At 45.0% G+C, this 14,182-nt stretch overlaps 1 protein-coding gene across 2 annotated transcripts in view; it reads left to right on the forward strand.

Moving 5' to 3' along the window:
- Positions 1–14,182, forward strand: part of LOC118076193 (C-type lectin domain family 2 member B) — a 68,944-nt gene that overhangs the window by 39,830 nt on the left and 14,932 nt on the right. Inside the window, exons 1-2 of one of the 2 annotated variants that reach the window (XM_035098820.2) lie at positions 7,236–8,667; positions 11,176–11,271. In XM_035098820.2, coding sequence (XP_034954711.1) covers positions 11,184–11,271 — 88 coding nt within the window. In that variant the 5' untranslated portion in view covers positions 7,236–8,667; positions 11,176–11,183. Of the gene's footprint in view, positions 1–7,235; positions 8,668–11,175; positions 11,272–14,182 lie in introns of those variants that run through there. The other variant, XM_060271199.1, reaches the window with a different exon arrangement.

A 14,182-nucleotide genomic window follows, 5' to 3' on the forward strand; every position in this document is an offset into this window, starting at 1 on the left:
GCTGCATGGCACCCACAACCCCGGGCACCTGCGGTGGGGGAGGGGTGCGGCCAAGCTGCCACACCTGGTTAGCAGAATGCAGTGCAGGTGCGTTTTGGAGAGTGGAAGCTCGCCGGGAAGGATGGCACCGCCGCGCCCCTCAGTGCCTATATCCTTAGTCATAGGGAACAGCATCCCAAGTTGCGCTTAAAGAAGTTCATCTATATACCCAATCGAAGAGAAAACAGCAACTGATCTTAAATACAAAAAACGAATTGTTCCGACGAGCTCTTCGCCACTGATACTGCGGACAAACTTTCGAGAACGTCCGAGAATAAAAAAGGAAGTGTAGAAGTTGCTAGAAATTCCCCTTCGCGGGGGCAGAGCCAGCCCTCCCCCACGCATATGCGGAGCCAGCCCCACCCCTCCCACACTGGGGCGGAGTCAGTCCCATCCCACCCCCTGCAGAGGCGGAGCCAGTCCCACCACTTGTTAGGAACAAAATAAAAATTAAAAAATTCCTTCCAGTAGCACCTTAGAGACCAACTAAGTTTGTCATTGGTATGAGCTTTCGTGTGCATGCACACTTCTTCAGATACTGTAACTTGTTAAGATACTGTAACTTGTTAGGAACTTTCCAAGGGAGGTATCCAGAGGGAGGTATTTTCTTTTGATAGGGTTTCCCAACCTCTTCACCTTTAGTGTAGTGTAATTTCTTTTAAGCTAGTCTTTCGCGTGTCTGCTTTATAGGATGATTCTCTGCCAACCCGTCTGGGTTGTCCTGTGTCTCTCATCTTATATTGTCTATCAAACCTATTTTGTTGCACTGGAATAAAGTGTGATGGGTAGGGAAACGGGGGGGGGGGTAGAATTAGATTTGTGTTAAAGAGGGGGTAGATTATATGTAGTTATATAGGTGTGTGTTTGGGGTAATTTGGACAGTCTGCCTTCCAGCCAGTTGGTCCTGGGTCTCAGCTGGCATGGGAGACCTTGTTTAAGAGCAGGTCATTCGCTTTGTCGTTTGCGATAAGGAATGGTCAATGAGACAGTGTTAAGCACCTTTGTGGTGCTAGTATTGGGCATAAGGTTTATTTATTTTTTTCAATATATTTATTGATTTTATGAAATTAAACAAACAAACACAAAACAAAATACAAAATACGAAATGCAAAATACAAAATACAAAATACAAAAAGATAAACATTACAAAAATACATTAAAAAGAAATAAAAAAACAATAATCTTATTCTAACTTTGTTGACTTCCTCCTTTCTCTCTCAACTGCGTTTCAATATATGACATCCTTAGTACTTTCCATATCTTATTCCATCTATTTTTAAAAATTAACTAAACATTTTATAACTCTAACTTAGCTAGCATATTATATCTCTTATTATTATCTTGTCTTAAAATTCTATTTTACTATAACACTTATATCTAAATATTACTCTCTATAATCTCTTTTTAAAAAAATAATTTTTATTAGAATTTTTCAGAATACAAAGAAAAAGACACAAAAAGAAAACACTACAATAACAACACTAAAAAGAAAATAAACACACAACATCAAATTACTTATTCCTTTTTCCTTCACATTATATATGGGGACCCCCTCGGGTTCCCATCCACTGTGGTTCTTTGGCAAACATATTTTTAGCAATTTCTAAACCATTTTAATCACCTTATGTAAACTTATTTTACTCCTTTCACTTAACATATTCATAGATTCCACAGTTTATTTTTAACCTAATTCTGATCTTAATATGTTACTTTTACATATTTTTTAAAATATAACTTAAAATCTTTCCATTCTTCTTCTGTTGCTTCTTCTCCCCAGTTGCGAATCCGGTCATCTCAGCCAGTTCCATAAACTCCATCATCTTCATCTGCCAGTCGTCAACTGTTGGTAATACATGTGATTTCCAGTTCTTAGCTATTAAGATTCTTGCCGCTGTCGTGGCATACATAAAAAAGATACATTTTTCTTAGGAATCTCCTTACTGACAATGCCCACTAGAAATGCTTCTGGTTTCTTAACAAATGTGTTTTTCAACACTTTCTTGAGTTCATTATAAATCTTTTCCCAGAAGTCACTTACTAGTGGACACTCTCTATAATCTCAACCCTTATCTAAATCTTAGTATACAATATAGTAAAGGTAAACCAAACCTCATCCAAAGCCTCCTTTCACTTCCAAATCTTATATTAAACAATACTAATCTTGTAATTATTTACTAAATAAACTTTAAATTTCTTCCAATCTTCCTTCACCGACTCTCCCCCCTGTTCACAGAGTCTTCTGGTCAGCTCAGCCAGTTCCATAAATTCTATCAGCTTCAACTGCCAGTCATCCACAGGAGGCAAATCTTCACTTTTCCAGTTTCTTGGTAATAAAATTCTCGCCACTGTTGTGGCATACAGAAAAAAACGTAATATTTTTCTTAGTTAATTCCTCTCCAATTATCCCAAGTAAAAAAGCTTCTGGTTTCTTAACAAAAGTGTTTTTCAGCACCTTCTTCATTTCATTATAAAGCTTTCCCCAAAAGCTCTTTACTTGGGGGCATGTCCACCACATATGGTAAAAGGTTCCTTCCACCTTCTTACATTTCCAACATTTATTATCCTTTTTATGATAAATCTTTGCTAGTTTTACCGGTGTAAGATACCACTTATACATCATCTTCATTGTGTTTTCTTTTAAAACATTACATGTGGTAAATTTCATATTCTTCTTCCATAACCTTTCCCAATCTTTAACCATTATATTGTGCCCTACATCTTTTGAGCATAAGGTTTATAAGCAATGTTGTCAGTGTTGTTAACAATATTATTGGTTTGTTGAGGTAGGGATATGGGTTTTGGCATGCTCTGGCAGCACCGTTGTGCTGGTTGTGTGTCAGATTCTAGCCTAGTTACAGGTAGGTTGGTCTGGTATAGTCGAAACAAAATTTAAAAATTCCTTCCTGTAGCACCTTAGAGACCAACTAAGTTTGTCATTGGTATGAGCTTTCGTGTGCATGCACACTTCTTCAGATATACTGAAACAGAAGTTACCAGATCCCCACATATAGCGAGAGGATGGGGAGGGGCCAGACTGTTTATGGCTGCATTTCGTCTTACATGAAGAATTTAAGACTGTTTTGTGAGTGGTCCCACAGGAAAAGCAAGGGGTGAGATGGTTAAAGATAGCTTTATCATGTATAATGAAATAAGAATCCAATGTCTTTATTTAGACCAGGTTTTTCCATCGTTTTAAGTTTGGTGATAAATTGCAGTTCAGCAACTTTTCTTTCCAGTCTATTTCTGAAATTCTTTTGTAATAAGACAGCTACTTTGAGATCAAAGACCTCAAATTTCAGATTTCAGAAATATACTGGAAAGAGAAGTTGCTGAACTGCAATTTATCACCAAACTTAAAACGACGAAGAAATCTGGTGGAAGCTCCCACTTTTCCACCAGCTAGGTCAAATAAAATCCAGCAAATAAACTCTGCCCCAGCTCTTTGCTAAAAAATTAACAAAGTATCTGAGGTCTTTTACAGTCTCTCGTTAGATGGATACTTTCTTACCAGCTTCTCCCTCCCGCAATGAGTCGTCGTACGCCATGATCTCCCATCTGCTGGAGCGGACTCCCTTTTTACACTCACAGCAGTCCGAGTTTAAGGATCCTTTAACTTTAGATGTTCTTTATAGTCCAATGCGTCTAAAAGGGATCCTGGCTCGTTTTTCCCTTGGAAGCTTGCCGCTTTCATCAGAGGCTTGAGACTTCGCGCTGAGAGGGTTGCGCTACCTCCCCTTTGCGCCCACAGCTCTAATCCTTCTCCTGGATTTACGGACAAAATCCTGAGTAAAGGAGAACTTCTAGGGCGCCGCTGGGTACACCTCCCTCAGGGTAACCCCCCCTGATGTACCGGGGTTCGTGTAGCCTTCACGGAACCCCTAAAAAACCCTCCGCAACGTTCGAGACTCCCGGAACGGTCGTCTCGCGCCTCTGGAGCGATGGCCGCGGCAAACCAGTAATTATATGTGCACTAAACATGGTCAGACGTAAATTAAAGAGAGAGAAACAGAACCCGTGTAGAAGGGAATATAAAAGGGGGGGACACCCAAAACTGTATATTTTGCAAGGTTGTTATTGTACTTCACCAGATGTTGAACTATTACAGTACTGTATTTGTAAGAATGGGTTTATGACTAACAACAATAGGAAGTGAAGTGTGGCGAGGTGACTAATTCCTGGAAGCTTTGCTGATCCATCTCTTTTAAGAAAAGGTTGGTTGGGGTTTAATTCGTTTTGATTTGTTGGCAGCAGGCAGCTCAGAGAGGCTGGGGTAACCCAGTCAGATGGGGGTCTCTGATTTTGCATGCCAAACTCGTGCACTGACTGTTGCCGGTCGTAATTCTACGACTGAGCTGGGACATGAACCCAGATTGCCGGGCTAACATAGACTCTCACATGCGGAAGTGGTTTTTTCCTGTACTGTATATACTCTTAGATAAACTGCCACCACTCTTTATTGGGGTGATAACTGCTGCCAGTGGTAATAGGGTTTCCTCCTTCCTTTCGTTGTTCTGCTGCTGTCAGTCTTGACAATAAATTATGTAAACCCGCAGAGCACGGCTCATACCAACCTCTTTATCCGCTCAGCACTGAGTCATTTAAAACGCACACCTTGTACAATACAAATCATACCAAAAAAAGCCCCGCCACAGAGCCTTTAAAACTCATTGGCTTTTGCGATTAGTTACCTTCTGCAGGAAGAATAGTGAGAGCGATAATTCATCCGCAGCCATTTCTGATTTTGAGTCCCTATGAATTTGTACTGGATCGTATTAATGGTTTGATGAGTTTGTTTATTTGGCCTGATTATTCTGCTGTTGTGCTTTTAACCTGATTCCAGGTATTGCAATGTCTGTTACTTTTTTTAATGCTCTTGTTATTATGAGCAACTTTGAGCTCAACTTTGCGGTTGGAAAAGGGAAATGCAAATATTGAATCAAATCGGTAGTTCATGCATTGGTAGTTCGCGTAGGACTGGATTTGACGCACGAGAGAGACGTTTTTAGGACCCGCCCTATCCCGTGATAGTAACTTGTTTTCAGTATTGAATTTTAAATTGTTGTAACCCTCCCTAGGATCTTAGGGTAATGGGTGAGTAAGAACCGTCTCAGGTTTGCAAAATAGATGGACCCTTAACAAAAGATCTTCAGTCTGGCGAAATGTAACCTGGAACTTTTCGTTAATATATATATATATATATCAGACAATCTTGCAATACCCCAGAAAAGGGAGGGATCCTGTAAGTTTCTTTATTTGCTTTTATACGATGGAACAATGCAGTCAGACATAAGCACACCATCACAGAATTCGTTGGGGCCAGGGAACAGGAGTGCAAACACGGCATTCCCAATTAGCTCAATATTGTCGTTGTGCTGTGAAGTGCTGCTCTTTGAGTGTGTAAGTGTGTTTGTCAATCAACCAACAGCTGCTTGCATTTTTTGGACTCGTTTTCCAATGTCATAAACTCTTGCAGCGGGCGGGGAGGCGGCTCGGAAGGGAAGATTTCACGATGAACTGGCGCACTTCAGATTTCACGACACAACTTCGCCACTTAGAGGGACTTAACAACAGAGACAATAGCAGGCACAGAGAGCTACAGACCTTTTCAACCTCACATTCATTGATCACTTTTGCAGACTGCCGGAGCTTCATTGACGTGTGACCCCAAAATTTTGAATCCCTTCCAAACCAAAGTTTGGTGCTATTTTTATGCCTCCCCAGAGTTTCAGACCAGGGGCTTTATCCTGGGATTGGAACTGCGATTTGCTGCATGTAAATCGTGTTATCCGTCTCTGAAATGTGGGTCTCGGACCTCATGCGATTATTCCATTTCCACCACCTCACCGAATATTATGAAAAATAGAAGCAGTGGTTGTGTTTTTTATTTCAAGTTCCCGGCCCCTGAGTTTCAGAGTGCCTCTGAAAATGTGCATAAAGTTTTTCTTTATTCTTAAAAGGTTCTAGGGACAAAATGCCTCTGAACATGCGCAGCCAGTCTTTGTAAAGTAAATGCTCCCTTCTCCGGTGAGAGATTGGCTCGTTGTACTAGTACCCTAGTCTGGTCCCTAGAAGCCTTATTCTCCTTGGCAAAAACACCAACCACCCCATGGGAAATGAATTTGCATATGCATGCACTCTCCCCAAATGCGAATAACTTCCATAGTCTTCTAGTCATAAACCGGATTTCCCCACACAATACAAAGACAGCAGCTAACCTTCATTAACGGGTAACCCCGAAATTCTGGATCCCCCCAAACCGATGCCAAAGTTTTGTGCTCGTAGTGTGCTGTGTTGTGTCAATTACTCTGGGGGGGCAGCACAAAACACGGGGTTTTTTTGTCTTCCTGTTTTGCAAATTAATTGCAAAATTGTTTGTTTAAGCATTTCGTAAACGGTATAGTACATACAATTGCGTGAATGCTACGTACAGGGGGGGGGGCGACCTCAGCTTATCATTTGCTCCTTCCAGCCCATTTCAGCAACTGACACCTGTATTCATTCCACGGGCGCAAATTTGAACACAATATTAGGGGTACGCTAGTGGTGTGACACAGACTCTACCGTGAGGACTGCAAAAAAATAATAATCAGTATTTAACCATCTCCAAATATAGCTTGTTTATTTAGATGCCTTTTAAACCCAATTCCTATGTTAGCAGATGCCCAAAGCAGCTAGCAACTTTTAAAAACAGAATCTGGCTTTTAAAATGCTGTTAAAAATCGATCAAAATAAAGTAGATTAAGGCCAACTAGAATAAAATTAATATAAATAAATTCACAGTGGCAGATAAATTAACCAAATAGATTAAATGCCGGCAGGAATAAATGAGTCTTAAGGAAGTGTCAAAAAGCCAATGATGAAGGGCTGTAGCTTAGTGATAGACATTGGGCAATAAATTCCTGCATTACAAGAGGTTGGACTAAATGAACCTCGTGGTCCCCTTGCAAATTTACAATTCTATGAATGGGTACACTCGCTTTTCATCCAGAAGGCCCCAGGTTTAATCTCTGCCATCTCCAGATATGGTCTCTGAAACCCTGGAGAGCCTCTTCCAATCAGTGTAGATCAAGGGTGATCAGCAGGTTGACCAAGAGACTTTGAGGTTTCTTTTACAAACCACTTTGATGTTTGGGTTTTTCTTCTTCTTCTTCGATTAAGCAGTGTATAAATTTATAAATTTTATCTGTGCAGGGTTCTGACTCCCAGTTTAGAAACAAGAATAAGAAGATTACTTTCCCCTATCTGAATTCAGCAGCTGAAATGAAGAGCACTAATCTGATGCTTTTGAATTATGGTGCTGGAGGAGACTCTTGAGAGTCCCATGGACTGCAAGAAGATCAAACCTATCCATTCTGAAGGAAATCAGTCCTGAGTGCTCACTGGAAGGACAGATCCTGAAGCTGAGGCTCCAATACTTTGGCCACCTCATGAGAAGAGAAGACTCCCTGGAAAAGACCCTGATGTTGGGAAAGATGGAGGACACAAGGAGAAGGGGACGACAGAGGACGAGATGGTTGGACAGTGTTCTCGAAGCCACCAACATGAGTCTGACCAAACTGCGGGAGGCAGTGGAAGACAGGAGTGCCTGGCGTGCTATGGTCCATGGGGTCACGAAGAGTCAGACACGACTTTTTTTTGAAATTAAAATAATCTTTATTGAATTATTTTTTTAAAAAACATATACAGAAATAATACGGAAAAAGAAAAAGGAAACAAACAAGGATACCAACAGAAAAGAAATCAAATCTTGAAATTAAGTTAAAATTAAACCCAAATCATAACATAACATAACATAACATAACATAACAACACAACAACAACTAAATTTGAAACCATATTAACAGACTAATGGTAAAGAAGAAACAAACAATATTAAAAAAAATATTTCATATTGCATAACACTAAAATCTTTTATCCCATCCACCCCTCACCTCCCTCCACCTTTTCGTGACTTCCAACCTCTCCTCTATCCTGATTTAAGTTTCTCTGATGTTCTGCATACATTAATCTGATATAACTCTCTCTTTAATTTTCTTCAGACACGACTAAATGACTAAACAACAACAACAATCTGGAGTCAGCCTATAAACTACTAAGCTATCAATCCATGAGCTTCCCCCAAAAGAATGTATCGGTAGTTTTGCATCCCACACTTCTTGTCAGTAACACTTAAGTTGCATGTCGTTCTGCTGCACAGAGTGTGTTTCAGAGGTTAAGACGCATATGCATATACCGTTTTGTTTTGTACAAAAAAACCAAAAACAAAATCTGCCTGCCGAGTCATATGCACCAGCTTTTTCCCGGCATGAAACGGGGTTGCGAAACGTCTCCAGTTCTGGGTTTGAGAGAAGCACCCGGTCCCCGCCCCCGCTGCCCCTGAATGGCTGAGCGCGATCGCCTCGCCTAAAAGCGAAACCTCTCTCACTTTTCTGTTTTCTCTGTGCCTGACGGCGGGCGGTAACCGGCGCGCTTCTGCAGGCTGGGCTCGGGGGACTCGGCTTAACCTAGCCTAACTCTGGCTAAGGACGAGCTCGGCTCGGAGGAGGAAGACGAGGGATCTCAGAGCAAAGATCCCGCTTGCAGAAAGAACTGACCCGCTTCAGTTGCGCAGAGCGAGCGAAAGTTCAGGTATGCGGTGGAATCCCTCGCGCAAAATCCTGGAGGGGGGCGACCCCAGGGTGTCAGGCTAGGGACCGGGGACTGGAGGGAAGACAGTTTCCTTCTGATCTTTTTTCTGCTTCCTTCCTGTGAACTGCCCCGTTGGTCTCTGGGCTGCTGCATTTTAGGTGCCGGTTATGCACGTACCTTCATGTCTCTCCAGTCCTGATTGCTCTTTCTAACTAGTTTTCATTTTATTGCTTTGCATTTTATAATCACGATTTGAGATGTCGGGAGCCGCCTTGAATCCCAACTTGGGAGAAAGGCGGGATAGAAATACGTTGACCAATAGTAAGAATATGCCTGGATGGCTCAGTGGGTTAGAGCGCGGTGCTGATAATGCCGAGGTTGCAGGTTTGACCCCCGTATGAGACTGCTGCAGATTCCTGCATTGCAGCGGGTTGGACTGGATGGTCCTCTGTTATTCTTTACCCTGGAGACACCAGGGGTTGTTCTAGAGATCTTCAGTCTGTAGAGCATGTGCAGAATGAACGGTGGGCTGTTTCTTTAAAGAAGCTGGATCTGTGCCAAGGTGAAGGCTAACGCTTTACTGTTTTCCTCACTGTCAATGAATCATGGAATTGTAGAGTTGGAAGGGACCCCGTAGGTGTGAATTTTGCCCACAGGGCTAAAATAGGAAAGTCCCTAGTAGTTCATGTTGAGCCATGCCCTTGCCACGATGTAGCTGCTACCTCAAGCAGCTCCCCATCCCCTGCCACCACATGCCTCGCCTGCAATAAAGACTTTAAACAAGCCTTCTGGAGAAGGTTACAAAATAATAATCATCATGTTCAGCATCTGATTTGGGTTTTTAAATTGTTTTCATGTATCCTTGTCCAGAGGCGCCTAGGCTACTTCTAGTTTTTGAAGCCCCTACCCAGGCTTAAAATTAAAAATTACAAGTCAACATGCAGGAGCAAAATATAAGCCAAGCGCATTCAACATCCCAAAGCCACTTCCTGTCTTGCTTCAGACTCAGAGCAGGGGGGGGGGGGGTCTGAATGAGAGCAAGTTGGGAAGTAGACACATGGGAGATGTTTTCATAGTAGAAACTATGCCTTACATTCTCAAATGAGTAGTGCTTCAGGGCTGGCTATAGGGGTAGGCTGGGTGGCGCAGGGCGCCAGGGCGCCGGATAGGCAGGGGGCGCTGCATGGCGACCCCGCACGGAAACCACGCTGCGCACTGCGCCCGCCCACCAGCTGCGGGAAGAAACGGGGCGGGGCAGGGGCGTCGGAGCGATCCGCGCACCACGGCGCCCGGGCGCCCGACCCGCTTAAAACGGCCCTGTAGTGGTTGAGAGCGGTGGACTCGTAAACTGGCGAACCGGGTTCGCTTCCCTGCTCCTCCACATGCAGCTGCTGGGTGACCTTGTTCTCTGAAGTCTCTCAGCCCCACTCACCTCACAGAGTGTTTGTTGTGGGGGAGGAAAGGAAAGGAGACTCCTTAAAAGGTAAAGGTACCCATGACTCTGGGGTTGCGCGCTCATCTCGCTCTATAGGCCGAGGGAGCCGGCGTTTGTCTGCAGACAGCTTCCAGGTCATGGGAGTAAACCCCATTGAATTCAATAGAACTTACTTCTGAGTTAACAGGGTTAGGATTCCACTGTACGTTGCTGTGCGAACGGCATTTTAAAAATATGGCTTGTGTGCTGGCAAGGTTTTTTCTAAAGGACCATTTAGAACTGCTCAGAGATAAGGGATTATAATTTGCCTGGTGAGATGGTGACTAGCCCAAGGTCACCCAGTGAGTTTCATGGCTGAGCAGGGCTATGTTTAGCAGATGCGGCACCGGGGTGCAAATATCCGCTCAGAGACCCCAAATTACCACGGATAGTGTGGGGGGGGGGCGAAGCTGTGCACTGCCAGCCATGGGGTGTGCATGCGTGCGTGCGCAACTCTCTCCCATGCTGCTGTCGGAGAGCAATCCCCACAGCAGAGGCTTGGGAGGGAAGCTGCACGCCTGCCAGCCATATAGTTAGGGGGGCACAGCTTCCATCCTAAGCCTCTGCGGGGATCGCTCTCCTCGTGCGGAGGCTTGGGAAGGAAGCTGCACACCCGTGCAGCTGGTGGGTGTGCAGGGAAAGGGGAGGGCGCCGGCAAAGTCGTGCAGCTCCCCCACTCACTGGGGCGCCCCTGAGAGACCAGCGCCCTGGCGCAATGAACCACTAAGCCGTATGGGAAAGACGGCTCTGTGGCTGAGCAGGGATTCAAACCCTGGTCTCCCAAATCATAGTCCAACATTCTAACCATTTTGCCACACTGGCATCATTCAGACACAGATTCCTGCCCTCGTCTATCACTGCCCTCCCTCCCCTCTCCAGTTCCACTGGCTGCAATGGGTTTCTTCACCTTTGGTTCTTGGTAGGGTTTTGATGAATAGAGTGGTGGGTTGGTGGAGACACTGACAAGACTTACATCTCCTTTCCTTTCATTGGCTCAGGGGCACTCATAGGTTTGTGCTTGTTTTCCCTTGTAGTTAACAAGATGAGCTGTTCATCAGATAAGAAAAAAGCATTCATTGTTTCTGTCATTGCTGCCCTTGGAATCGGAATTGGAATTGGTGTTGGAATTGGTAAGTTGTCCAAACTGTTGCTACCTTAAATGAACAAACTAAATGAGCTGTGTTAGATGGGTGTCCCTTTTCTCCAGCAACTTGCCTCCCTCTTCCTTGGTGTGTGTGGATGGGGGGGGGGGGGGAGAGAAGCTTTGGAAAGGGCAAAACAGGGAAAATGACAATAATTTTATTATTTGTACCCATCTGAATGTGTGTTCGCCTTTAGCATGGAAGTGGGTGCACAGATGAACACTGGCCTTGGGTAGGGATTTTTCAGGGAAGTGTCAGCAGAAAAAGGGTTGTGTCCCCCTAACTCATGGGTAGGCAAACTAAGGCCCGGGGGCTGGATCCGGCCCAATCACCTTCTAAATCCTGCCTGTGGACGGTCCAGGAATCAGTGTGTTTTTACATGAGTAGACTGTGTCCTTTTATTTAAAATGCATCTCCGAGTTATTTGTGGGGCATAGGAATTCGTTAATTCCCCCCCCTCCCAAATATATATATATAGTCCGGCCCCACACAAGATCTGAGGGACAGTGGACCGGCCCCCTGCTGAAAAACTTTGCTGACCCCTGCCCTAACTGATTCTCCCATACAAATGAAAAATCAGAGAGCAGGGTTCTCAAAGAACCTTGAAAAGTTTGTTGTAATTGTTAACATGTTTCAGAAAAAAGTACCTTATAAGAGCACCTGAAGCACTTACCAATGTGGGAATGTTAGGGATGTGGATTAGGATATATTATTAGATAGATCCTATCCAAGCTTGTGTTATCAAGCTTCCAATATCAGCAGAGTGACATTCCCCTTTTGTGCGCAGCAAAAGGTGTGTGTTCAGGTTTGTTAAAACCTGTACAACAATATTATACTTCCTGGCAAATCCCCTTTGTCCCTCTTAAAAGAAATACACAACACAATAGTCTAAAAATAAGATAGAGTTTACTCACATGACATCCTGAGTTCACAGCATAATCTCAGAAAGGCAGGCTTACGTAGAAAAGTTACAAATATGTACATCTGGAGTCTACTTAGTAAAGTGAGGCTCCATCTGGTCTCTCTCTTGGCAGCAGGCCGAGAGGGAGAACCATCCTAACCGGAGATTCTCTAGAGATGTGTTCCCATTGAAGAAGAGATGGCTAAGAGAGAGAATAGCTGCTGGCTAGGGGCTTTTATCTGCCAGCTAATCCATCTCATCTGCATGTCTGGAGGAACAGGAAACTGAGCCTTGGTCAGGTGTTCCTCCAGGTGAGTCCTCCATGTGGACACTCTGGGAATTGTTGTGACTTGTCTGCCCCAGTATTCCATCCCACAACCAAATCCCCCCCCCTCCCAGTAATACCAGGGATGGGTAACCTCTGGCCCATGTTCCAGATTTCATCTACCAGGGATCCCAATTTGGCCTGTGAGAGGCTTTTTTCTTCTTCTCCCAACCACACCGGCCTGTCCCACCTGTGCTGTCATACATGACATCAGATATGGAACAGAAACAAATGTGGCTTCAAAGGAATGATAGTGAGCTCATAAATATGCTTCTGCTTGGAGCAAGTTCTGCTCTTACCACCCATCAGCTGCTGCTGGTGGGGTGCTTGGTCAAGTAGGGGCAGCGCCAGTGTTATTTAGGCAGTCTGAGATGGTTGTCTCAGGTGGCAGAATCCTGGGGGGACCCAGGAACAGCAGATCCCACTGCTGTGCCTGCTGCTTCTGAGGTGCCAGCTTTGGCGGCAGCTGATACCTGCAGCCTGGCCTGGGACTTCTGCTCCACCTGCTTCTCTTCTTTGCCCTTGGTGGCAGGACTGAGGACAGAGAACAGCCCAAAGACCAAACCACAGTTTCTTCAATAGTCTTCTGGCTTGTAAAACAGAAACATCGTCACCTAACCCCACCAGGGGCGTACCCAGGATAAAAATTAGGGGGGGCAAGGGGCGGGGGCAAGGGGCGGGATGGGAGGGGAGGGGCCACAGTGGGAATGTGGACGGGGCTACATTGCCTGCGCCTCCCCGGTCTTCCGAGGAGGCGGCCCCAGGCTCCCACTCCTGGCGTGAAGCCCCAGAGGTGCGCGGGGAATGCGAGCCTGTGGCTGCCTCCTCCGCGCCTCCCCGGTCTTCCGAGGAGGCGGCCCCAGGCTGCCGCTCCCGGCGCGAAGCTCCAGAGGCACGCGGGGAACGCAAGCCTGTGGCTGCCTCCTCCGCTTACGCTCCCCACTCCTGCTTAGCGCTCCTCCGCTTATGCTCCCCGCACGCCTCTGGAGCTTCGCGCCAGGAGCGGGAGCCTGGGGCTGCTGCGCCTGCACCCCTCAGCCTTCTGCTTCTAGGGGGGGCAATTGCCCCCTCCTGCCCCCCTGCCTACGCCCATGAACCCCACCCCCATCCACCCTCCCACCCCCTATCTACCTCGTTTTCCCTCTTTCTTCTTAGTGTCTTAACAATCAAATGAAACTGATTCGCAAAAATGACGGACACTGCACACACCTTTGTAATTCAAGAAATCTTTAATAAAAAATACTTTTTTAAAAAAGTCTTCTGGCTTCCGGCTCACCTGATTGGTTTGCCTCCTCTTTCTGGCTCTTCTGATTGGTTCTCCCCCCCCATATTCATTTTGTGGTCGTTTCTGCCAGGAGCAACAAGGAGTTGCTTTATATATTTTTTTGCTGCACTAAGAGTTGCAGGTATATTGATGCTTTAAAGAAAACTATGCATTTACTCAGAAGAAAGCCCAGCTGATTGCATTGAAATTTGTTTTCCACTCCCACTAAAAGTGCATTATCGTCATCATAATTTTATTCTTTGTACCTCACCCCTCTAACTGGGTTGCCCCAGCCACTCTGGGTGGCTTCTAGCATAAAGTTAAAAGTTTGACTTGGGGCATGTATAGACATGTATAGGATTGGGATGATGCAAGGCTCTACTCTGGTCCCAAGACAAACAAATACACT

The sequence above is a fragment of the Zootoca vivipara genome, chromosome 2 (genome assembly GCF_963506605.1).
Source record: "Zootoca vivipara chromosome 2, rZooViv1.1, whole genome shotgun sequence".
Taxonomy (NCBI): domain Eukaryota; kingdom Metazoa; phylum Chordata; class Lepidosauria; order Squamata; family Lacertidae; genus Zootoca; species Zootoca vivipara.